A 26,769-nucleotide genomic window follows, 5' to 3' on the forward strand; every position below is an offset into this window, starting at 1 on the left:
ACATACCTTCTCGGAATAGGCATTCATATAAATTATTCATGACTGGGATTAGAATTAGCTCTCATTAAATATTTGACCAGCATCTGCTGACAAAAAATAAACAGCAGAATTTCTTCCTGTACATAAACATATCTACATCTTAGAAGAGTAGTTGAATTGCTTGCAAAGTTGAAAGGGGTATAGTTAGGTAATGGGATAGCCAGGCTCTCAGCGTGGTTGGTTACCACTGTTTTACAGAATAAAATTATATTGAGTTAATGAGTTCATTCCATATCTTGACCAACAGACTAAGAAAGCACACCGAGATCTAGTCCAAAAACAAAGGGACAGTGGAGGGTATTTGTAGATAGTTCTTACAATTAAAAAAAAAGATTTTCCTGTGAATAATTAGTGATGATCAGGCTACCAGAATTCCAGACACGTTTAGCTGGATTTGTCTTTGATTTGACTAGACTCATAGGTGAAAGAGTTGTCCATACAGTTGGGAGGTCTCTTTTCTTGAATTTGGAAGTAATGTTGGGAGTGGGGTTGAAAGCTGAGGGAGAGATCTGTGGTCCTTTAGTAACTTCACATGGTTTGGTTTTGGTAGAACAAGAAATTAAGCCCCACTTCAGCTTTACGTGGAAGAATGCTAAATTTCCTTTTTCTAATAAAGAACTGTGTTAAACATTTATATATACTTTTAAGCACTGAACTTCCCCGTTGCAGAGTTAAGATGCTGTCGGGGGTGGCTGACAGGTGGATGCCGGTGCTGTAGGTACGGTGGTACCTGAAGCGCATAGGCTGGTAGCCACACCTGACATTAACAAGTGAGTGGTAACCTCTCCGCCGCTGGCTCGAAGCGACTGTTTCCATAGAAATGGCTGTTGGGATCAGTGGAAATGAGGTAAGTAAAAGTTTTCGCTGATCCTTGTTTCCATCAAGCTGACGCCTGTTCCCCTGGCAACAGCAGTGGACAGCAACCAGGCACTAGCAACAGATTCAGGGGAGCTCTCTCACTTGTCAGCTGTGGCTATCATCTATTCCTAACTGAATCCTTTTTTATAACACTTGGCAAAAACCTCTGAGGACCCAGGAGGCATCTGTGGCCACGTGTGCCCTCCTGAGCACCCACTTTGCCGATGGAGAGCTCTGTACTAAGCGAATTCATCGTAGTGCTCTCATGCAGAGCTCAGCTCTTCATTAAGCCTCTGGTACCTTAATGGTTGAAATTAAAGCCATAATTTTCCTGCGTTCCCTATTCCGTTGGCGGCATTAACAATCACTGTTACTTCTGCAGTGAAGGGTTGTTTATGAATTTAATAATTTGACTTCTGTGATTGCCCTAAGGCGCTACTGTCAACCTTAAGCCAGTCTTTTTTTTCCTTCTGTGTAATACCTCTTACAGGCTGGTAAAATTGCTTACAGAAATCAAATATTGGTATAGCAGGACAGCTCAGTATAGCAAGACCTTTATGTCTGGGATATAGGGAGCTCTTCTTTATTAAAGTTCAGCAGTTGTTCCTTTCCTGGAACATTTTAATATTTAAGCAAATTATGCACCCAAGGCGAAAGTATCCTTCTCCCGTATGAGACAGTGTTTGCAGGTCCCACAAAACAAAGGAGAGCTGTCATTATTGCCCTGGTGTGTAAGGTAAGAGTGTGTGCGGAGAGGCACAGAATGAGGTGTTGGGTGCTGTCTGGTGTTAAACCCTTAAAGATACTATTTTAAAAATATTTTCTCTGAAACAAAATGAAACTCTGAGACTCAGAGCTGTATCTCTGAGAATCAAATGAAAATATGGATCCACAGCGTTACGAGAATTTAAATTGGCTGTGTAAAAGAGGACTGAAAAAATGGTGAATTTCCTGTCTTGGAGGGCTTTCTGAATGACTTTGTTCCCAAGAATCTGGATGAGGGCAACTATAATAATTGGAGGGCTTTCTGAATGACTTTGTTCCCAAGAATCTGGATGAGGGCAACTATAATAATTGGAGGACTTTCTGAATGACTTTGTTCCCAAGAATCTGGATGAGGGCAACTATAATAATTGGCTTGGAGGCGATATTTAGGACTAACCCTGTACCACTGGATCGGGTTCAGTGCAACAGACTAATAAACAGAAAATCTTGCTCGATATTTTTCTCTCTCTCTTAGACTTCTTAAGAAAAAAGGACTTATTCATTCAATGAATATTTTTTGTGTGCCTACACAGTGGTTTCAGTGGTGAGACAAAGCAGAGTCTTGTCTTCATGAAGCTTGTATCTCATGAGGGAGACAAAAATTATAAACTTTTATAAGTTCTTTGAAGGAAAGGTGCATGGTGCTGTGAGAGTGTTTAACAGGGAGAACAAATGTCTAGGGCAAGCATCCCGGAGGAAGAGAAGGATGAACGAATAGCCATCATATCCAGGCAAGATGGGAGAATATGCTCAGGGAGGGTATTACAGTCAAGGAGAAACCCATGCAAAGGCCCGACAGTGGGAAGGAACAGAGGGCATTGGAGAAACTGAAGAAAGCAGGGTGGCAGGCACTCAGGGGGCTAGGAAAGGAGGGTGAAGAAAAGAAGACAGACTGGTCAGCAGAGCCCAGATCACAAAGGTCCTTCAAGATCACATCACAGATTCTGGTCATTAGCTGAAGGGTAAAGGAACCCACTGATAAATTTCAAGCCCGAAGTGATGTGATTTATATTTGTGTTTTATAAAAATTACTCTGCTTTCTGATGTCTTCAACTTACCTTAAAATACTTCAAAAAATATAAGATGACTGGATGGATAGAGGGATGGATAGATAGGCGCTAAAGAAAATGCAGCAAATGTTAATTATGGAAACTAGGTGGTAGGCATATGGCTGTTCACTGTGTAAGTCTTCCTACTTTTATGAACATTTGAACTTTTTTCTTAACGTTGGAAAAATTCAGCACATAAAAATCACTCTGGCTGCAGTAGTATGAATGGATTGGATGGATGCAAGACTGGATGTGGGGAGACCAATTTAAGGCTATTGTAATCCTCTTCCAGCCACAATATAGTAACAGTGCCAGAATGGACCTTTTACTATAAACAACTATAAAACTGGCGAAAATATATGAAGCAGTGTTTTTTGTTTTTGTTTTGCAGAAGATGGAAATAGGCAACGCAGGGTTGGGTTCCTTAGGAGAAGGGAAACACATCCAGTAAGTGCCACAATTGTCCTGGCTGTCTGCCCGGAGATGCTTTTAGAATTGTGGCACAGGAGGCAGAGCCCAGAGGAGGACAGTGGTCTATTTGCTCGAGAGGCAAAGAGCAGAGTTTGAGAGGCCGAGACAGCTGGGATTTTCAGGGCAGGGTACTGGAGAGAGAGAGGTATGCAGAGAAGGGGCTCCGGAAAGCTGAATAGGGAGTCTCTGAAATCTTTGACTATATACTGAGCTGCTATGTGCCAGTTGAATTTATTGGTAGAGAACAGCTACTACAAAGCTGTGAGCTGCTGGAAATCTCAGTGTTGGGAAACAGAGGGATTCTGACCAGCTGGAATAGATTGACATTGATGATACATTGAACATTCAAGTGAGACCTCGGAAAGGCCAGGCATTATGGGTAGGGTTACCTTAGCCCTGGAGTAAGAGCCACTCTAGACCTACCCCAGTCTAGACCTGCAAATCTTATAAACAAGCTTCAAAAGGATCAGGACAAGTGGCTAACTTAACACCTGCCAAAACAAGTCAACACCCATTAAAGGAAGACACCCAAACCCCAGATGTTCCCCAAATGTTTCCCCACATCATTAAAAGTTACAGGACATGAAAAGAAGCAGGAAAACGTGACCCATAATCAAGATGGAGTGGGGGCGTCAATAGAAACAAATTGAGAGATGACAGATAAGGCAGGAAAGGAACAAAGAACATATGGGATGAACAAAAAACCAACAGCAGGATGGTGGACATAAACCCAACTGTATCAGTACTTGGATTGAATGAAATGGGCACAGTGTTTTAATGAAAAGACAGAAGTTGTCAGAGTGAATAAAAATGCAAGCTACTATAAAGACACAGATTAAAAATAAAGGGATAAATATATTAATACAAAATATATAAAATAGACTTCTATACAAGGAATATTTGCAGAGAGAGAGGTTTCAGAGATAGAGACATTTCATATTCCTGGAAGGGTCAATTCATCAAGAAGACAATGATTCTACATGAGTTTGTACCTAATAAAGTTTGAAATACATGAAGGGAAAGCTGTCAAAATTAAATGGAGAAATCAATAAATCCACAAACAGATGAAAATTTTATAGTTCTTTCAATAACTGAAGAGCAAGGGGGTGAAAAAACTAAATATAGATAACATCTGAACACTACCAACCAGAATGACCTAACTGGTACTTACAGGACACTATATCCGATAACTGCAGAATACTCATTCTGTTCAGGAGCACGAAGATAGACCACATGTGGACTGTATTTTTTTTAAAAAGTCTCACTAAGTATCAAAAGATTTAAATCTTGCAGAGTACATTTTTTCTAATAGCAATTGATTTGAAATAGAAACCGGTAACAATACGCTGTCTAGAAAGTCCTTCAAATACTGAAAATTAAATGATACATCTCTAAATAACTTACAATTCAAAAAAACATTACAATAAAAGTGAGAAGTTTTTTAAACGGAAAGGTAATAAAAATACAACATCTCAATTTGCATTATCCATCTAAAGCAGTGCTTAGAAATTTATAGCTTTAAATGCCTATATTAGTAAAGAAGAAAGGTTTACATTCAGTGGTCTGTATTCCCATCTAAGAATCTAGAAAAGAAAAGCAAATTAAATCCAAGGAGAGTAGAAAAAAGAAATAAGAACATAAGTCAGTAGAAGAGAAAATGCAAGAAATAGGTAAAGTTAACAAAGACAAGAGTGGACTCTTTGAAAAGCTTGATAAAGTTAATAAATCTTTAGCAAGACTAATCAAAAAAGAAAAATCGATCAGTATTAGAAACGATGGAGGGTATGTCAACACAAGTATTACAGACATTAAAATGATAAGAGACTAGGACAATAAATTCAGTAACTTAGGAGAAATGGACAAATGCCTTGAAGAACACAGCTTATTAGAACTGACTCAAAAAGAAAGAAAAGACTGAAGAGCCCTATATTCGCTTTTCAAATGGAATTCAGAATCATAAACCTTCTCTCACAGAAAACTGGGGGCCTCAATGATGTCAAAAGTGAATTCTGTCAAACAATTTAGAAAGAATATCATTTCTAGAAAAAAAATCTCTTTTAGATAATAGAGGAGGAAGGGGACATTCCCTAACATATTTTTATGAGGCCAGAATAACCTCAGTACCAAATGCAACAGACAAAAGAACAGTAGTTTTCATTAATCTAGATGTAAAGATTCTCAAATACTAACAAATTAAATCTAGCAATTATTAAAAGAATAATACCTCCTGACCAAGTGGGGTTTATCTAGGAAACACAAGGTTAGTTCACCTTTGGAAAATCAAACAATGTAATTTACCATATTAACAGAAGGAAGGAGAAAAATCATATGATCATCTCAGAAAATGCCACCAACAGTATTCTGTAATATTCATGATAAAAAGCTCTTAGCAAACTAGGAATATATGGGAACTTCCTCAACCTGAAAATGGTTATCTACAAAAAAACCACAAAAACTGTAACTGACAACATACTTAATGGTGAAAGGCTGGATGCTTTTTTTTTTTTTTTTTTTCTCTGCGGTACGTGGGCCTCTCACTGTTGTGGCCTCTCCCGTTGTAGAGCACAGGCTCCAGACGTGCAGGCTCAGTGGCCATGGCTCACAGGCCCAGCCGCTCCACGGCACGTGGGATCTTCCCGGACCGGGACACGAACCCGTGTCCCCTGCATTAGCAGGTGGACTCTCAACCACTGTGCCACCAGGGAAGCCCACTGGATGCTTTTTTTTCCCTGAGATTAAGAACAAAGTAATCACTCCTCTCTCACCCCTTTTGTTCAACATTATACTGGAAGTACTGGCCAGTACATTAAGGCAAGTAAAGCATATAAAAGGCAGAAAGATTAGAAAGAAAGCAAAAGCTATTTCTGTTCACAGAAAACATGATTGTCTACTTAGAACGTCCTAACAAATCGCCGGGAAACCTACTAGAATTAATAAGTGAATATAGCAAGGTCTCAGGATACAAAAATCAATTTTATTCCTATACACAAGCTGCAAGCACGTGGAAAATGAAATTTGAGAAAATACGATTTACAATAGCATTAACAAATTAAAATCCTTAGGAATAAAGATAAGAAAAGATACGGAAGACCTCTGCACTGAAAACTACTGGTTAGTAAAATTAAAGACTATCTAGGTAAGTGATGATGGCCCATGATCATTTGGTCTGCATTGGAAGATTCAGTATTTTTGAGATGTTGAATTTATCTGCATTCCTCAAATCTATCTATTAAGTGCTGTCCCATTCATAAATGCTAATGGCTTTTTAAAAAAAACTGACAAGATGATTTCAATATTTATATAAATTGCAAAGGACCTATAATAACGAAAACAATCTTGACAAAGAACAAAGTTGGACGACTTACACTACCTGATTTCAAGACTTCCATAAGGCTACAATAAATACAGTGTCGTTTTGTCATAAAGATAGATACACAGAACAATTGAATGGAATAGAAAATCCAGAAATATGTGTATATGGTCAATTGCTTTTTGACAAAGCTGCTAAATAATTCAATGGAGAAAGGATAATTTTTTTTCAGTGAAATACTGGAAAAACTAGATATGTCTTTAAAAAAGAAAAAAAATGAACCTTGACCTTTAGGTCACACTAGACACAAACACTAACTTGAAATGGATCATAGATCTAAGTAAAAAGCTAAAATTTAAATGTTTTCTAAAAACACTTCTGCCCTTCATAAATAAGAAGTTGAAAAGAAAACCACACAATGGGAGAAAATATTCACAATACGTATATCTGACAAAGGGTTTGTATGGAGGATATACAAGAACTCTTAAATAATAAGATAAACAGTAAACAATACAATAAACAAAAAATAATTAAAATTGGCAAAAGCCTTGAACAGATACTTTGCAAAAGAATATATACAAATAGCCAATGTACATATAAAGATATTTAATATTATTTATCATCTGGGACATGCAAGCTAAAATTGCGGTGAAATTCTACATATGTTGAGTAGTAGAATAGCTAAAATCAAAAAGACAGTATCAAGTGTTGCCAAGAGCATAGAGCAACTGATAATGCTCACATGTTGCTCATAGAAACATAAAATGGTACAACCACTTTGGAAAAGCTTGTCAAGTTCTCATAAATGACTTGTATGTCAGCATTCATAGAGCATTGTTCATAGTAGCTTCAAATTGGAAAAACCCAAAGGTCTATCAGCAGGTAAAACAGATAATCAAATTGTGGTATCCAAGTCAAACTTTGGAATACCATTCAGCAGTAAAAATAGAATGAAGTACTAGTACAACATTATCAATGATGCTCAAAAACATTTTGCTGAGGGAAAGAAGCCAGGTACAAAACAGAACATATGGTGAAGTTCTGGAAGAGGCAAAATTAGTCTATAATGTAGAAATCGGGTCATTGATTTTCTAGGGTGGGAAGAGGAAGAGTTTACTGGGAAAGGCAATGAGAGACCTTTCTGGGAGGTGTTATAAATGTTCTTTATCTTGATTGGGGTGTTTTTTACGTGGTGTCAACCTTAGCCAAACCATCAACTTAGATCCTGTGCATTTTATTGTTCGTGACTTGTGTCATGATAAAATTGATTTTAAAATAACATTAAAATAGATTTAAGGGGCTTTCCTGGTGGCGCAGTGGTTGAGAGTCTGCCTGCCGATGCAGGGGACACGGGTTTGTGCCCCGGTCCGGGAGGATCCCACGTGCCGCGGAGTGGCTAGGCTCGTGAGCCGTGGCCGCTGAGCCTGCGCGTCCGGAGCCTGGGCTCCGCAACGGGATAGGCCACAACAGTGAGAGGCCTGCGTACCGCAAAAAAAAAAAAAAAAAAAAGATTTAAAAGAGTTTTCTGCTTCTGGTTAAGATGGAGTAACAAATACCAGATTTACCCTACCCTCCCACCTGAAACAACAACAAAACCCAAAACAGACAATATATGTAAAACAACGGTTTTCAAGACACTGGACGTCAGGCAGTGAGGGACAGTGATCCCTGAGAACCAGGAAATAAACTAAATAAGCTCCATAATTGTTCCAGTTTACTGGCTTAAGAGAATTCCTGGGCCACGGCACAAGGAGGGGGAACCCAGGCAGAGCCCTGTGGTCCCCCTGGGTTTAGAAGATGAAGCTAAGAGTCTGCAAAAACTAAGGTGGCTAAAGTATGCAGGACAGAGTACTGGAGAGGAGAGAATTTCATAGAAAGAGAACTCCAGAAGTTCCCCCTTAAGTATTCAGCAGAGTACTTTTCAGCACATGTGTGTGAAGAAGCTGGGGAAAGAATATTTGAATGGATTAGAAAGGATGGTGTTCAGTGCTCGCATAGGGCCAGGGATATTGCCTGTTCCCACCAGCCAGACTGGAAAAACTCGTAATTCACAGGACGTTGGGTAGAGTACTCAGAAAGGATTTGCCTCAGTAGTGGAATTACTAGTCCTAGACTAAGTAGTGTTCCAGATTGACCTAACAGATTATTAAAGCAAGACCTGAAATGATCAATCAGTTTAGTCCAAGTTACTTAATTGCATCCCAGAACAAAGCACTGGCATATTTGTAGGAATACAAAAATATCTACCATCCAACAAGATAAAACTTAAAAATGTCTGGGATTCAGAAGTCAGTAGGCATGCAAAGAAGCAGATAAACGTGACCCATAATTAGAAGATTTAATCAATCAGTTGAAACCAACCCAGAACTCATTCAGATGTTAGAATTAGAAGAAAAGGACACGAAAGAGTCATTATAACTATATTCCATGTATTCAAAATGTTAAGCAGAGACATGGAAGATGCAAAAAAAAAAAAAAAAAAAAAAGCCTAAAAACGTCAAGATCCCGGGAATAAATCTAACGAAAGATGTACCAGATCGTGTCTACGCAAAACTTTGCCGAAGGGAATTAAAGAAGACCTCAAAAAATGGAAGGATTGGAACACTCAATTTATTAGGATGTCAGAAGACAGGTAGTATTAAGAAAAGGAGGTTTTCTTTGTCATGAGAAGAAAGGAAGAGAATATGGGGCAGATACGAGTTTGGTTTGATCGTAGGAAGCTGGGAGTGTTCCTGCCTGATTCCTAGCTTCTCTGAAGCAGGGGGCAGGGTTAACTGCTGGCGGCCAGGGGGTGGGTGGCAGAGTCCTGTCTGGAGAGTCGGGGAGGTTCAAGATGGTGGTTGCAGGGAATTGGGGAGTGAGTGGACCAGAGAACTGACGTAGATGATAGGTAGCGTGGAGGTCCTTTTTGAAGCTGGCGATGACAAATCCATATTGATGTCAGTCTATCGCATCGTATGACTCTTCTGTAGCCGTGTTTGACTGCTCTTACCCAGGTATGGAGAAAGGGAGTATCTGAGGTCATCTGGGCTGAGGGTTTTGCTCTCTGTATAGTAAAAGGATGCAAGAGAGTTTAGGGTAACAGCAAGAACATCACTAAATGGTTTACTGATGGATCATGAAATCTAAGGTAGATTAGGAGGGAAGGGGAAGCCTAACAGACTGAGAGAAAATGGGGGTGGTCAGTGGACTGGATGTTCCGAAGAGGTTAGTATTGTTTATAGTGGGAGGAGTGAGACAAGTCAACTGATCTGAGAGGAGGTTGTGGTCAGAGAGTAGAAAGCTTGAATTCATGATTAGGGGTGGTAAAATTTGGGGATCAATAGTCATGGAGATTAATATGTCAAGGGATTGAAAAGCCAGGTGTTAGCAGGGTCAACCAAGGGCTACTGGAGTCCCGCAGGAAGATGGTAGGGCTTGGGGTAGGGAGGAAGGCTGGGAGCTGGGAGCCTAAGACTTCAGTCTAGGGGGCAAGTAGGAGACAACACGGAGGAAGGGGAGAAGGTCACATAGCGTACTGGCACTGTCCTGAAAGGAGTAGGGTTTTTTGTTTGATTTTTACAGCAGGATGAGGGAGTATTGGTCTAGGTGTGAAGAGGAACAGAAAAGCAAGGAGGCTGTCAACGCCACCTTGAGACCCCAAGGTAGGTGGGGTCTGGAAGGGCTACAAGGGAAAAAAAGCAGTAAGCTTGAGGATGACCCAGGTTTCCATCAAAGCAAGGAGAAGGGGTGGGGTCCCTTTGAAAAGGTTGAGGATACAGGAGAATGTATCCTCTGGAGCAGCAATTCCAGAGTAAGAGGGGGCTGAGTCAGTGACGGGGAAGTTCAGAGGACCTCAGGATGACGACGCACTGGGCAATGGGGACTGGGCCTTGGACATGTGCCTTGCGCTTTGCTTGGTGACTGCCGGCATCAGTGAAGAGAGCCGAGGCTGGGCTTCCCTGGTGGCGCAGTGGTTGAGAGTCCTGCCTGCCGATGCAGGGGACACGGGTTCGTGCCCCGGTCCGGGAAGATCCCACATGCTGCGGAGCGGCTGGGCCCGTGAGCCATGGCCGCTGAGCCTGCGCGTCCGGAGCCTGTGCCCCGCAACGGCAGAGGCCACAGCAGTGAGAGGCCCGCGTACCGCAAAAAAAAAAAAAAAAAAAAAAAAAAGAGCCGAGGCTTAGTGGTGGTGAGGTCTTCCGATGGGGCAGGGTCCTCAGCTGACGGAGACCCTGGCTCACTTGGTCTGGGGCGACGTTGTCCAGCCCCTGTGGTCTGGGCTCACCTGGCCTGAGATGTGTGCCAGAAGCTTCAGTCTCTGCAGAGGCAGCCTGGGGCTGCTGGTAACTCCGGCGGGTGTATCCACAGCCGAGGGTTGTGGCAGTGCTGTGGCTGGGATCCTTGAGTGCTGCCCCGCCTGCGGTGGCTCCTTTGGCCCAGGGGATTCCTAGTTGCTGTGGTTATTGGTTTCCACATGTCGTAGTGGGAAGAGCTCAAGTTCAGAGGTCGGAGTCCTGGCTCTTGTCCTGGCACCACATTTCCTGACGACGTGACTTTCATCAGTATACTTCACTTCTCCAAGTCTCCAAGGGTCTTCTTGCTCCTAAAGTTGACGGCCCCATTGCCATGTAGTTTTTCTTTTCTTTTCTTTTTTTTAAAAATAAGTTTATTTATTTATATATTTTTGGCTGTGTTGGGTCTGCGGGCTCTAGAGCGCAGGCTCAGTAGCTGTGGCGCACGGGCTTAGTTGCTCCGCGGCACGTTGGATCTTCCCGGACCAGGGCTCAAACCCGTGTCCCCTGCATTGGCAGGCAGATTCTTAACCACTGCGCCACCAGAGAAGTCCCCATGTGGTTTCTCTTACAATGCTGTCCTGAGAGCCAAGGAGAGAAATGGATGGGAAGGGACCTTGTAGACTGGAAAGACCTTTGCAAATGTGAGGTGTGGTCAGCATTGGCTGTTCCTGTGAACAAGGAACAAGGCTGTTCCTGTGAATTTGAAAAGCCTTCTTGTTTGCAGTCTGAATACTCACGTGCCAGCTGTTGTCTCCAGGGCCCCGCCTCTTTCCAGGACCTGGAGTGACACTTGAAGACCTAACCTAATTTCTCTAAGTCTGATTGTCATAAGAGTTTGTTTTGGATTCAGGGATAAAATATTAATCCACTCAGAACTAGATCATTCCCTTGAAATTCTGCTTAAAATAAATCTTGGTTTAAGTTTTCTGCCAGCACCTTCAGAGCCTCCAAGCATTTGGGGCTTTTCGGCTTCTGAGTCTGGGAGGCTTTCACTGAATCTGAAGGATTCTAATCCAGTGGGTGATGGCACACCGCCTGCCCAGAGGTGAGCTGTTCCCAGAGGCCTACCTGTCCTTGAATCATATGCCGGTACTTACAGATAGGCTTACGGAGACATACGGAGGAACTCCAGGGCACTCCCTGTGTGCACACCAGCACCTGCACCCTCTCCCCTCCGGCTCTCAGTCAAGTGTACTTGAGCACAACCTGTACCGAGCCGTGTGCCCTGGGAGAGCAGTGGAGGGCTGGCAGGTCAGAGAGGGCTCTCCTGAGGAAGCCGGACTCAGGTGGGGCGTTGAAGGAAGGGCGTTTGTAAGGATGTCAAGAAAGGAGGATGCATCCCAGACCCCAGAAGCGGCGAGGGGAGCAGGGCCTGGTGTGGCACGCACTTCAGGAGCCAGTGAGTTGGCCAGTGGGGCCGTCGTGGTGCTGTGTGCTGTCTGGGAGTCGTGCGGCAGAAGGAAGTGCCTGGTGACGGAGGCGGGGTTTTGTCTTTAGTTCATGGGAGCTGTGGAGGCGTTTGAGCGGCAAGGTGATGGAGGCGGGCCGGTCCTGGAAGGTAAAGCTGTGCCTCTCTGGGCCGAGCAGAGTGAGGAGAGCTCTGGGGCTGGGAGCTGTGGCAGAGGGAGCGGGGTGTGAGGGGTTGTGAGTTCCGGCTGGGGTGGGAATGAAGGAGACCTCGTGGAAGATGGTTGAGGGTCAGCGTCTCTCAGATGAGGAGAGAGCTGCGGATTTGTCAGCTCTGGGGTATGGATCACGTGAGGGAATTTTTCTTTATTATTGTTGTTAATATGTCAGTTATGTATAGATCTATGCCCGGCGCTGAGCTAGGTGCCTTTATAAAGTTTATTTCATTCAATCTTCTCAGCTACTTTAGTTGCTGTGTCTTTTGCCTCAGTTTTACAGATGAGGGAAGCGATGCTCAGAGAGGGTTTGTTTTTCTCAAAGTCACACAGCTAGTAAGGAAGGAATTCCGGGTAAGCTAGGGATGAAATCTGGATCTGCTCGACTCCAGAGCCCAGGCTGCTTTCTCATCAGTTGGAAGCTCTTTCTGTGTGTGATGAGGGGGTGCCCCTGGGGGATCCCATCTATCCGACTGGCTCTGTGCTGATACATCCTGAGCTGTTCCATTTTCATGCTCTGCCAGTTTCTTTCTCTTCCCCCAAATTAATTACTCAAAGTAAAGGGGAATCGTGGAATATTGAGACTTCAGAGAAACTGGGGTTTTTTATCTCTTAAAACTCCTGTGAACAAGTCCCAGTCTATCTCAAGAGGTCCTCTGGGATTCTGTTACTGGGGTGGGGGGGATCTCTCTAAGTCCCTGAGTCTCCCCTATAATAGGATGCTCTTCCCTTTTTCTCAAGTAAGTCTGATGGTTCAGAAAGGACACTTCACCCATCCTGTCCTTCAAGGAGAAGCTCCTCAGAGGGAGGACCCCATCTCCCTTAGTGCCTCTCACCAGGTGGTCTGCCTTTGACGTGACCAGTGAGAGGGATTTGGGCTGGAATTCCTACAGGGATTGCTTTGAGAACTTCGCAGCTGGTGGGCTCTGTTGCAGCTTTTTCCGTGGGCCAGTGTGGCTCATCTGTGGTCAGATCCCGCAGCTGCCCTTTGAATAGGTGGTGCAGCCCTTTGTCCATCTCAGGCTCTTTAACCAGGCCCTTAGCAGCGAACTGTTTTGGTGCAGAAGCAGGACAGGACCTGGGCTCGCTGGTCTCTTCCCACATGTTAACTTTGAATGGTTCTGCCACCCTCCCAAGTCAGACTTCAGATACACATTTTTCTCATTTTTCTTTAAAAGCCAGAATCTGACAAGTCAGATGACTTCTTAAGGAGCAGTATTTGAAGCTGTCATGAGAAGATGTGATAGAGTTGTCAGGGCTCACTTGATTGATACATTTCACTTGGAGAAAGTGATGTCAGGCAAAAGGCCCATGTTTTTGAAGAACACCTCTTAAAACATGTTTTTTAGAAAACAGATTGAAACAAGAAGCCTGTAACTTTTAGCATACAACCCGGATTCTTATCGTTTGGGGAAATGCCTTTGGTAGCCATGGAAACTAACTCTTCAAAGAAAAAACAGCTCTTCTGTCCTCAGACAAGGGGATGTGGTGAAAGGAAAGTGTATTTCATTCTAAGAGGCTTTTTCTCCATGGATGACTTCTTAGACTTGTCCAGGACTCTGACTGGCTTAGTTTTTGTTTTTTGCTTGTGACAACGATGGGTGCGGTTCTAGGTGATAGAAAGCTACAGGTACGTCCCATGCAGAGCCCGCAATCATGTCTTTGACATGATCATCATTAACGTAAGGCCTGAGCCTATGAAACTATATATTTAATTCAGCCTAATCTTATCGAGCAAATACTAATGACCGGGATTTGTGATAAGGAACCAACATACAAAGATAAGACAGACACAGCCCCTCTGTCACAGAGCTTACAGTCTGGCGTGTAAGAGGGAATATTAAATAACAAATTGCAGGGCAAATTGGAGAACTGTTTTTGTAGGCTGACCCAGCTGAGTGGGGTGGTATTTGGAAGAGTAGTGAGTTGAGCCTCACTTCGGGAGCAGCCTGGAGCTGAAAGAGTTCTCCGTGCCTTGGAGAAAATGAGGGAACTTTAGGATGGCCGGAGCACAGGGTTCAAGCCAGGGGAATGGTCAGAAAGGACTGGGAGAGAGAAAAGAAGACTGGACAGATCAGGCATTTGTTCTCTCCGTCCATACCCCCCTTCCTCTTGGGCAGCATAAGTGCCACCCTGTCCCTGAGCTTTGGTGTGTTCAGGCTTCCCTGCTGTCGTTCACAGAAGATAACTCACCCTAGTTATTAAAAGCTAGGAAACACCTACTTTGAAAATGGTTCATCTTCCCAAAAGACGGCAACTCTTTTCTATATAAAGCATCTTCACAGACGTTCATGTCAATAAAGGAAGCGAAGGACATGAAAAGGGGAGGATTGCTTTGAGAAAATCTCTTAATATTCCCCAACCGTCACAAACAGAAAAATTAGAAGGCACAGGATCCCTTCACACAAGGATTCCCCATGGAGTTTGTTTCAGGAATGAGCTCCCAAAGAATAGTCATAATGTAGTCGGGTGATTGGAAGTGTGATTGTTAAACATTTTTCTCGACCTGCTTGCTGTGTAAACAAGGGTCCTCCATTTGCTCTTGTCTCTGGCTCGCCGGTGACCCCCCTTCACTTCTTGGTGGCCAGTGCCTCACTTCCGTTAAAAGAGCACTGTCATCCATTAGCCCTCTTCCACTCCGTGGGAGTTACCTGCAAGGGAGCAGATCTTATCGATGGGGTGCTGCAGTCCAAAGCCCTCCCCCCCATTCTGGCCTATTTATTTCATGCAGAGGGAACACATTTTGGCTGCCCCTGGCTTTTTGTGGTTGAGGGAAAACTGGAACAAAGCCAGTGATTTTGATGAACTTTGAACTAAACCAGTACCAACAATTTAAAATTTTCTTGTGTGTGAAGCATCACACACTACTGTTGATTTTTTTTTTAAATAAAACACCCAATTTCCTCAAACTCAGACTGAACTTATGTGCTTTCCAAAACATTAAATTTAAGCAAAAATGTTTTTGAACCAAACTGCTCTTTCATCCTGTTTTATTTCCTTTATGTCTGTGTAGGGGAAATAATTTAGGTCTAAAGAAGACTGGCCTCTGCTGATAAAAATCAGTGGCTTATTTCTTCCACTTCCCCCTCCTCTTAGCCTTTTTGTGGGGGGTTTGTTTTCTTTTTTGGTGAATTTCTGAGTCTTTTCTGTAGAAGTCTGAGTCCTAATGATTCCCTTGGCCTTGTTCACTGGAGGTTTTGGGGCTTGTTTGTGTTTGTTTTCTCTGTGCGTGTGTGTATAAATTTCAAAGCATTTAGCTTGTCTGAATTTTATTTGTGTGGGTTTGGTTAAAATAAACAGTACTACAACCCAAGAAAAAGCGCCATCTCTAAATCAACACGATTTCCAGTGGCCCATTTATTTTATGGGGCATTTGAGAAATAACAGATTCCAGAGCAGACCGTGCGCCGTCCTTCTGCGTTGGTGGCAGTCACGTTTGACCTGCGCTGCCATTTCAGGGCGATGGTTTGCTTCAGGCTAAGTGCTCTCTCTCCAGGAGTGTTGACCGAGCCAGGGCTCGCAGAGCTGGGGATGGCAGGGCCTGTAAACCCTGGTCAGTGTCAGGGTTCAGGGAGTTGTCTGCAGAGCGTGAGGCACGTGCCTGGCTCCTGGGGTGGGGGAAGCTATGTAGGGGCTCCCGGGAGGGAGGCTGGCTGGTTTTGGGGAGTGAAGGTCAGCATGTGGGGAGATGAGCAGGAAGGGTGCTATCACCTTTCTCTAAGCCCGAGTTGGGGCTCTGGAAGAAAATCAGGATGCAAGGGTAAACGGTGCTTTCTGCCCTGCCCCTCCCTTCCTGGTCCTGTCTAGTAAGTGTCCAGCCTACGCATCTTCTGAGCCAGGAGGCGGAGGGATCGGGAATCCTTTGAAAAGAGCCCTGGGTTTAGAGCCTGGTTCAGAGCCCTTTGTCCTGTTTACCCGGCATGTGACGTGGGAGCAGTAATGTCACCTCGTTGAACCTCGGTTTGGGCCTTTGTGAGACGGGAGTGAAAATCTTGGTCCTGCCTGTGCCTTAGGAGGCAGTGAGGCCTGTGGGCAGCGAATGTAAACACACTCCGAGGGCTCCGTTCCTGCCGGGGGGGAAGAGGGCCATGGCCTGATGCGCTCCCCCGCGGGAAACCAAGCCAGCCCGCAGCCGTGCAGACGCAGACCCTCTGGAGCTGCTGGAGGTTGGCTGGGGCCCACGGCCAACGTGCTCGTGGGTGAGGGGCTGCTCAGGGCGGTGAGGGCTGAGGCTGCGCCTGTCTCGGAGCTTCCGCTTGTCCTCTTCTTTGTGTCGCTCCATCTGTGTGAGCCCCGTGGGGGCAAGGAGGGAGCCGGGGGCAGCACCGTTGCTCTGCAGGCAGCACCCCTTGTGACCCTTTCTTCTGAATGCTCTCAGCCCTTCTGCTTCTCGGCTGCCAGCACTAAGAGAGGGCTCCAGGCTGCTGCCCAGGGAGAGGAACAGAAAATGAGGAAGGGACCACTTCACAGCAGTTGGGTGTCCTGCATCCCTCTGACCCATTGAGGAGCCTGGGGAGACTCGAGCTACCGCTACGGTCAAACGCAGCGCAGGGCAAGTGCTGTCCTGAGCGGGGACAGGGTGATGAGGTGGGGCCTGGGGAAGACAGACGGCAAGGTCTTCACCACGTCCCGTGTGCCAGTTTCTCCGCCAAGGACTTAGTCCTTCTACCAAAGGTCCCTGTTGTACCCCTCGAGGGAGTTGCTGCTTCCAAGGCTCCCAGTTCCCATTTTTGGTGGACTTGGACTATTAGAAATTTTTTCCTTCTGTTGTGCTGAAAGCAATCTTCTGAAACGTCCATCTACTCCCTGGGGCACACAGTGGGTCTGCTTCTTCTTTTCCATGGCAGCCCTTCTAGAGGTTGAGGATCAGGGACATGGCTCTTCTGTGACATCTCTTTTCCATCTGACCTCCTGTTTGCCCTTCCTCTGCCCCCTGCCCACCCTGCCTTTCTTTCCTGAACACTTAGGCAGGTAATGTTCACCTGGTAGGTGGTGTATCACCTGGCCCTGCAGGAAGGTCCATATTAGCTGGGAAGACAATGGTGGATGTGCCAGACCTCGGGGACCACGTGGAAAGGGTAGAGGTGAAAATGACCAGACTGTAAAGTGGAGGGTGGTTGGAGGGGCAACAGTGTCAGGCTTCATAGTGGCTTTTCCAAATGGTGTAAGAAAGTTGGGAATTGTATCAGGACCCTGTTATTTTTTTACTCGCATTTTTATTGATGTTAAATCTAGTCCATCACCCAGGGTTTACTGAATACCTTCTGACCTCCTCACCAGATTTTCTCCTTACATGATCTCATCTTCGCACATCGCTCCTAGAAAACAAAGCTGATGGTGACGCTCTCTTATCAAACTACTGTTGGTTCCCCATTGCCTACAGGGAAGCACGTCCCTTAGTTTGGGATTTAAGGCCCTTCCTGGACTGACTATAAGCTGATTTTTTTTTAATCCTTATCCATTCCTATGTTTACTCTCTTCCTCCTCGGCCTCCTGTGTGCCCATGTGGAGGTCCTTAGGAGGGTGGATTTAGGAGCTGGTTGGGCTTGTGTGACCAACTTCCCTGACCTCAGTTTCTGTGTAATGAGGGTGATGCCATCCTTGCCTCACCGTTCACACACTCCAGTGAGGATGATGTGCAAGGAATTGTGCTGGGCTCTGTTAAGGACACCGCTGAGGAGGCTGCAGGGAGAAGGCACGCGTGCAGATCCATGACTGGTGTCAATGAGGAGAGTGCTCTGGTGATTCCAAGGAGGGCAGGGCTCTTTGGCTGGGGTAGCCAGGGAAATCTGGGTCTCGACAGATGAGCTGGAATTGAAAGACGGGAGAAGGCTGCTCAGGTGGACAGAGTTCTGTGGACGAAGGCTCACAGGGTTGGCGAAGCAAAGAGGAGTGTAGCCAAAGCGCAAGGTGTGCATTTATGAGAAGGGGAGATAAAGCTGGAATAGCAGGTCGGGGAAGGCTGGGAGGCCTTGAGTGCTGGGCCAGGGTGTTTGACCTTGATTCCTGAGGGCAGCAGTGAGGAGCCCTGAGGCATTCTGAGCAGGACGACACCATGGGGGAGTCCAGGTGTGCAGTGCTGGTGACCAGCCAAGAGGGAGGCAGGCCCTGAGGAAGTGCTCCAGCTACAGCCCCTCCAGCTGCCTCGATGGGTGAGGTGTGTGCAGACTGGCCAGAGTGAGACCCTGGGGAGTTGTCAGGTCCAGCTGGCAGGGAGATTCCTCCCTGAGAAATCGCTCCTTACAGGACATAGACCTGGAGGGAATCTAACAACCTGAGACAGAAACTCTACCCCGTAAGCCTGGAAGTGACTAGGGGAAATGGCAGGCTGGTGGTAGAGGCTGTTCCTGATGCTATCCACAGGCTCAGACGCATTCGTTTCAGGCTTCTGGCCAATCCCAGGAACCGTGGGCTTTCTGTCCTGGTGCTTTCTGGCCTCTTTAAGGAGTAGGGCTCGTTTTGTTGTGTGTTATGTCTTTTTGTACCTCGTCTCCTGTGTGCCTGCTTGAAGAGGGGCTCTCTCGGAGGAGAGAGATGTGGAAAGAAAGAAACGGACAGCATTGTCCATTCCCACAAGGAGCCTGCAGTCTACCTGGTAAGCGGAAATGAATGTAGAACAACATTGCATTTGATTAGAGCGGTTACATTTTCCAAACATTTTAACACATTTTTTATTTGGAAGTAATGTCAAATATACAGAAAAGCTGCAAGAATAAGAATATCTTAGTAAGCAATCCAGGTACCCTTTACTCCAATTCACTTCATGTTCTATTAATATTTTATCTTGTTTGGTTTTTAGTTTGTCTATAAGGGGTGTGGACTGGTTTTTTAAAATATTTTAAAATTCCTTACTGTTTTTATTTTTATTTTATTTTATTTTTTTTGCGGTACGCGGGCCTCTCGCTGCTGTGGCCTCTCCCGCTGCGGAGCACAGGCTCCGGACGCACAGGCTCAGCGGCCATGGCTCACGGGCCCAGCCACTCCGCGGCACGTGGGATCCTCCCGGACCGGGACACGAACCCGTGTCCCCTGCATCCGCAGGCAGACTCTCAACCACTGCGCCACCAGGGAAGCCCCCCTTACTGTTTTTAGCTATTCGGGGCTCACATTATCCCAGATTTGGCCCGTGAGGTGCTTCTCATGCTCCCATCATGTTTGTTTTGTTTTCTTTTTTAAGCACTTTCTTACTCTCTTAGTCCTGTGTCTACCCTGCCCCAGCCCTGGAATCAGCCATTTCTCCAAAGACTACTGGTCCTTTTAATGGGAAATGGTAATAGAGACCGAGATCTGGGTGCCAGGTATGCTCATAACTACTGGGTGTGGGGGCATCTTTGTTTCTAGATCTTTCCAACAGAGCTAGGAGGTATATGCATTTACATACACTTACCTACCTTTATACATGTAGTCATATGCATACATCTTTAGAAATCATGAGTTCACATCAGTATCCCAGTTGCAGTCCATCCCCAGAAGGCTCTTTTTAATGGTCCCCTTCCCGACTTTCTATATCCGTCCTTCCACAGGGAGAACACTGGCTCCCAACAGCATTTACGCGTTAACTCGTTTGTGAAATCCTGTAATACGTCTAAGATAGTTTCAGCATGGTTTCATCCCTATCACTACAAAAAACCAAACTGACTAAAAAGAGTTGAGCATTTGTCTGTGGTTCTGCCCTTACCCCAGTCCTGTCCAGGATGGAGAGGATGCAGTCAAATGTTTATAAACTACTTGAACTAGTTTTGTCTTTCTCCTTCAGGGTGGTTATGGTATTCATTTGACGTACAGTCAGACTCATTTGTTTCAGTTCACTTCCACTTTAGGGGTATTTTCCCTCCTTCCTGTCCCTGTTGATTTAATTAAAAATTTAATGTGTAAAACGTTAACATTCTAAAAGTCAAAATTATAGAAAAAGTGTCACTCCTCCTTCATCCCCTCTGCTCCCTTTGTCCTCATCGCTTATTTTGTGCTCTGTCTTTCAGATACATCCTACCGTAGTGTTTGTTTCCTTATTTCCTCTTCTTTTGCATCCAAAGGGTAGCACAATATATGTGCTTTTTTGTCCAAGCACTTCTTAAAATCTTTTTTCTTGTTTTTTCCCCTTCTGATCTGGAACAGGTAGGCTTCTATCACATGTGAGTTGTCAGATTTCTAAGTCACTTGTGAAAGTCTGATGGTTTCTACCAATAGCTTTGTTAAATTAACTTTTATAATAGTGACTGTTATTTAATCCCTTAGTAATAGGCTTCTAGAATGACAAATTCTTAAGTGAAAGGAAAACTGTTTTTTTCATCATCCACTGAGGTTGATAAAGATTCAGTGGACTCAGGTGAGATTTCCTGGGATGCAAGGTTTGTTGCGATGGGAATGAGTTATTTTCCACTGGGCAGATAGTGGTACAGGTTGATGGGGCACTTGCTGGCTTATCAGGGTCGCTCTGAGCCCACTTTGATCCCATGTGTCCTTTTGTGCTTCCCTCTATTCCACTGGCATCATGCAGCTTAGAGCCCATTCATGGCGGTTTGCAATTTTTCTCCTTTTGGTACTTGAGAAACCTCCTCCAATTGCCTATTATTATTCCCAGCTTCAACAACTAAATGTTATACATTTGAACTTCACAACTGTACAGTGCTTCGTGATGTTCACAATAGCATCTTATTGAATGTCTGACTTAATCCCTATGAGACAGGAGAACAGGTAGCATGTCTGTTTTGCAGGTGAAGAAACTGAAGCTCAGAAAAGGAAAGTGACAGAGTGGGGACTAGAGTCCAGGTCTTCTGACTTAGAGCCCAGAGTGGTCTGGGAGGACCGATGGGACAGCTGAGTTTATCACAAAGAGCCCACCTCCCTTCACTTCCGCCATGTCTCAGAGCCAGCAGAAGGAGATTTATGCCTTGTCAATCTCAGTTCTGTCCAAATCAGTAAATGTTACGCACCTGCTAAGTATTAGGCCATTCAGAACTGTCTAAAATCAGTTCAGAGCGTTTATATTAACAGTTTTCTTACATGAACAGTTATAATAGTGATTACTATTTAAAATAAATGGGCTACAGGCCAGGACTTTGCAGCGTTTTTTTGTTTTAAACATTTAAAAAAATTATTTCTTCGGCTGCATCGGGTCTTAGTTGTGACACGTGGGATCTTTCGTTGTGGCGTGTGGGCTCTTCGTTGCAGCTTGTGGGCTCCAGAGCATGCGGGCTCAGTAGTTGCGGTGTGCAGGCTCTCTAGTTGTTCACTTGGGCTCTAGAGTGCATGGGCTTAGTTGCCCTGTGGCGTGTGGGATCTTAGTTCCCTGACCAGGGATCGAACCCACATCCGCTGCACTGGAAGGCAGATTCCTAACCACTGAACCACCAGGGAAGTCCCATCGGCAGTGTTTTGTATTCTCAGAAATTTTAGTCACAGTAGGATTTTACCTGTGCACGCTTTGCTGTGTCCCAACAACCAAGAATGTGCAACAGTGATGCAGTTGTTAGAGAGAGGGCTTTTGGATTTCTAATGTAAAAAACCTTAATGAAATATGATATTAAAGCACAATCCCCTGTGAAACTTAAGGGTGACTCTTTTGCTATCGTAGTAATTTTCTTTTTCAAGAACTCCGATGATATATGTAACCAAAATAAGAATACCCTGCTTGTATATAATCACATGAATTGAATACTCTCAGTTCAGAGTCAAAATATGCAGAAAGATTTGTGCTGCGATACTTCTGGTAAACAATAGAATTGAAGGCCCACAGACTTGCTCTTTATAGTGTATTTAAGAGAATAGATTACATGATGCATTTTCATATTGACACGTGACACTCCAAGGCCTCCACTTGTTCAAGAATGAGATTCTGGTTCAGGTGTGACATTTTCAAAGCTCAGATTCATTTGGTGGACCCACCCCGGACTAAGCTGTGCATGGCCGGTATCTCAGGAAGCCAAGGCTGAGAAGCCCCACATCATTCTCGGTATGGTTCGCGTGAGCAGCAAGGTGCTACCTGCAAAGGCCTTTCTGTTTTGAGAGGGAAGGTGCCCCCCCCGGAGGAAGGGTCCTGGGCTGCGAGTGCAGGAAGCTTCTCTGGTCCTTGATGGGCTTCGGCTCCCCACGCGAACCCCCTGGAGTCAGCTCCCCCGCGAGCCGGGCTCGGGATGCCCCGCAGCCTTGCCGCCTTCTCACTTGCCAGTGGGTGAAGGTGGGACAGACCAGCTCTAACAGAGCCAAGGACAGATCCCAGGGCATCTGAAAACTGGGTGATGAGGTTGTCCTTTCTCACGGGACGGGGGGAGAGGGTGGCAGCTTGGTGAGGGTTCTCGTTTCTTACCTGAAGCGTCAGTGTCACTGGGTGTTCAAGTGTCTCTTCAGCCCATCGACAGTCCGGAGTTGGGGGGTGGGGAGAGATAGTAGAGGTTGGCTTTTTAGGTAAGCAGGTCACCTTCCCTTCGTCGCTTGGCTTGGGCTGGGTTGGGTTAATGAGGTCCCTGCAAGGGAGATGTGCTGGCTTTGGGCTGGAAGGAAGGCAGACGTAGAGTCCGTCAGCATTCAGGGGTCTGTGTGCAGAAGCTGCACTGCCTGTCTTCTCATCTGCTTTCTTAGCTGCTTTTTTTTTTTTTTTATTTTATTTTTTTTTTTTTTTTTTCTTAGCTGCTTTTTAATCATACTTCCTAAATCCATAACACGCACAACTGGCTCCTGTAACAGTTCACGGTTGGAAACGCAGATGGTTCCTTGTATGTGAGAATTGGGTAATCATCCACCTGACCTCCTGACTTGCCTGAGCAAATGTGGGATTCTGTATATACGCAGAGATCCAGGCTTGCAGACGGGAAAGGTAGAGTAAACAACGAACAGTTGGGAACATTACCATGTCTGCCAGAGCCTTTCCAGGGCAGGTGTTCCCATAAATGGGCAACAAATCATACTGCCTTTTCCCCTTCTATAGGGAGGACTTCTGGGGAAAAGATCATGGCAAGGAGCGAGGGTTAAGAAAGATAGCAGTGCTTCGTGGGTGCTCCGTTTCCTGTCTGGGAAGGGGGAATGGGGCTGTGAGGTGGGTCTGCTCTGACCCTGTCCACCGCTCTGGCCAGAACTGCAGCGGGTGGGGAGCTGAGGTCTCAGGACTCTTGGTTTGGACAAAGGGGCCAATACACATTAGGAACACGGAGTGTTCCCTCCAAGTATGGAAGAAGCCCTCTGTGACCACAGCTTGGCCCTCGTGAATGCTTTCTCTCTCAAGCGTGATGCCGGCTATCTGAGGAGACTCTGGGGAGGTGGGACATCTCTGAGTCCAGGCCCCTGGTGGGGGGTCATGGGCCTGCCGTGACGGGCAGCTCGTGGTGTCTGGGGACTCGGCTTGTTGGGAGCACAGAGCTCCTGAAGGGAGTTCGTTTTCTGAGGGACGGTGCATGTGCGTTGGTGTGGTCTCTGCAACTCTGGCCCCCACAGTCTTGCTTGGGAAGGCACTGTCGTGTGTCCCGTCCACGTGTGTGGCCCCCGTTGCTGTGCTCATGTGGCTGCACTCGGTGCCGTGTGTCCTGCTGCGGCACTGCTGTGCAGCAGGGCAGACGGCTCTCGGCGTGGGTACCCGGCGACGTCCTGACCTGTGCCTGTTCTCTTTGCCTCCCCCAGAGAATTCTCAAAGGAAAGGGAGAAGGCGAAAGCGCGGGGAGACTTCCAGAAGCTGCGGGAGAAGCAGCAGCTGGAGGAGGATCTCAGGGGCTACCTGGACTGGATCACCCAAGCAGAAGATATTGATCCCGAGAACGAAGAAGAAGGAGGAGAGGAAAGCAAACGAAATAGTAGGTGGCGCCCCTCCGGCTCGGGACCAGACAGAGCCTGTGTGCCCTTCAGGTGCCCGCCCACGCAGGGGTCTCTCCCTCTGACCTGGTCTGAGGCTGAGGCCTCCTCCCGGCCCTCCGGTTCCCTGACCTGCACATCAGTGAGAGCTGTGCATTTACACCGACTCTGGATTTCTGCCTGGGGTGTGGGCTTTAGATACGTATCTCGTCTTGTGGCTTTGTGGTCGGGGCGGGTCAGCCGGATGTGCCGTTTGCCCCTCTGGAATGGAGTGAGCCCCTGCTCTGCGGCAGGGGTGCAGTAAGACACCCTTGCACCAGAGGAGACGAAGTTGTGCTTCCTCCAATTCAGAGCGAGTTATTGGAAGGGGCCTTGAAGAGCAGGGCGCCTTCGTCCCTTCTGCTCCTTGCAGTGGCTCCCACCTGCACCAGCTGGGGGATGCCACATGCTTAGCCCATCACCGGCCAGGAAGACAACAATTCACTGTTTAGGGCGGTGTTAGGAGGCGTGTGAGTCAGCGGGGCCGCTCCGGAGCCCACCCCGCTGGTACCCCACACGGGGACGCCGGGCATTGCTCGGTCCACCACTGGAATTCATTGTCATTGTCAACCACAGCATCTCTTTCATCGTATGCTTTTCTTGCTCTTACTCTTCCTGAGGCCATCTGTGCCTCACGTAAAAGTGGAAATTGAAGTTCGGCAGTGGAGTTGACTAAGGTGTTTGTGATGTGTTTCAAATCTAGACTAGTTGATAGTAAAGACCGAGGGCGCTGGTCCATTGAGAGGCCTGGGAACGCAGGTTAGGCCCCGCCCCGTGGAAGATAGCTGGGTAGGCCCCCCCCCCGCCCCCCGGAGCGATGCCCCTCCAACTTCATGCAGTCAGCCCTTCGTTCAGCAAGGCTGGGTGCGGGATGCCGGGCGGACTCGTGACGGGGGAGGACGTGGTTTGCTCCTTCTGGGGAGGGCGGGCCCTCACACAGGTGAATGCGGCACGAGGAGACGGAGATGCGGGTCCGGCGAGGAGGCAGGCAGTGTGCCCAGAGGAGGAAGGGATGGCCTAGGGGTCTAGGGCATAGCTGTGGGCTCGCAGGACCTGGGCCTTGAAGGACAAATGGACCTGAGATATGTCAGGAAAAGCAATCTGAGTCGAGGCAGTGGTGTGAGAAGGACGTGGAGGTGGGCAGACAAAGGCTCGGGGAGGCCGTGATGGGCTCTTTGTTCAGCTGGAGCCCCGAGGGTATGCAGGTGAGGGTGGGACGAAGCAGGGAGGGTGGCCAAGTGGAAGCTGCGGCTGAGACCCAGGGTGGAGGGGATTCTTGACCAAGACGGCCTTCGCGATTCTCCAAGCCTGGGATCTGTGAGTCTGTGCTTCCGTGGAGAATATTTCCTGTCATCAGGGATGCGCACTTGACTCAGTCCTGTGTGCTAACGGTGGGGGGAGGCCGGTGCACGCAGGCCCCCTGCTTCCCAGGCTGCACGACTGCCTCCTCAAGGAAAGCCTGGGGGTCGCCCCCTGAGGCCGAGGGAACTGGGGAGATCTCTAGACTAGGTTTGTCGACTACTGGATGAGAGTTTCTAAGTGGACGTTCATTGAGTTCCACACCCGTGACGTGACCGCTGTGTGATGAGGTGTAAGGAGTGTCTGCATGTCTTTGGCGCAGCTCTTGCTGGGGCGTTCGCACCAGAATCCCATGGCCTTCGCAGAGCTTCCGCCCCTGCAGCATGGCCAGCACAAGCCCGCAGCTCAGGGCTGCCTGCCCCGCTCTTTCCCTCTTCGTTCCCAAGCTGCGGTGTTGACGCTGACCCGCAGAGGACCACCAGCCCCCTGCCCTGCTCTCCTAAGCCCAGCCCGTCACCTGTTATGTGTAAATGGGCAAAGGTCTTGTCCTTTCTCTGGAGCAGAGCACCTTGCTCTGCCAGCGTAGGTGTGTCCTGTAGGGGCTGAGCAGGGCCCTCTTTTGTAGGTGGATGTCCTTTCGTCTCCTCATTGCTCCACCTCTAGAAACAGACAGGGGTCTACCTTAGTGGAGCCAACATCAGTTGTGCTAGAACTGTTTCTATGGCCCGTGATTTGAGGAGTAGGGACTTTTGCTGGACTTGAGCCATTGTCTCCCAGTCATCCTGAGGGTCCATTCTTGTGTCCTAGCCCATTTCCTGTGTCCTGCCACTGCCTGTAAGGGAACGTCTAATGGCAAAATCAGTGCCTCTACCTTTGGAGACCTTGCTGTGGTACCTTAGTGTGAGACAGAGGGGAGAAACTGGCATCTTGACCCAGGGCCTGCTGTCCACTGTGGGAGCCCAGAAGGGCACGGGGGTGCGGGCTGTGGGGGAAGCAGGGAAGGCCCTGCGGAGAGGCCGTGTCCCTGCTGCGCTCTGAGGGATGAGCAGCCTTTGGCTGTGGAAGGTTGGCGGGGGAGTGCTTTTCAGGCTGAGGAAATGGCATAAACAAGGTGCAGAGGTATACTTGTTCAAAACCCTTAAGTGCATTACTTATTAGAGTAATCAAGGAAAGAAATAAAGCCCCCTTAAAAGTTGCAGAGCCTCAGAATTCACTGTGCAACTGGTGCTCCAATGCCCAGAGAGCTGCGCCGTGTCTCAGGG

General features: G+C 46.8%; 1 protein-coding gene across 1 annotated transcript in view; it reads left to right on the forward strand.

The window, feature by feature from the left end:
* The window catches only part of CACNA1D (calcium voltage-gated channel subunit alpha1 D), a 323,373-nt gene that overhangs the window by 190,633 nt on the left and 105,971 nt on the right, over window positions 1-26,769 (forward strand). Inside the window, exon 9 of the mRNA XM_029243849.1 lies at window positions 24,002-24,171. Within this exon, the coding sequence (XP_029099682.1) occupies window positions 24,002-24,171 (170 nt within the window). The remainder of the gene's footprint in view (window positions 1-24,001; window positions 24,172-26,769) is intronic.

This window comes from Monodon monoceros, unplaced genomic scaffold (genome assembly GCF_005190385.1).
Source record: "Monodon monoceros isolate NGI ecotype Baffin Bay Population unplaced genomic scaffold, NGI_Narwhal_1 Super_Scaffold_3, whole genome shotgun sequence".
In the NCBI taxonomy this organism is placed as follows: domain Eukaryota; kingdom Metazoa; phylum Chordata; class Mammalia; order Artiodactyla; family Monodontidae; genus Monodon; species Monodon monoceros.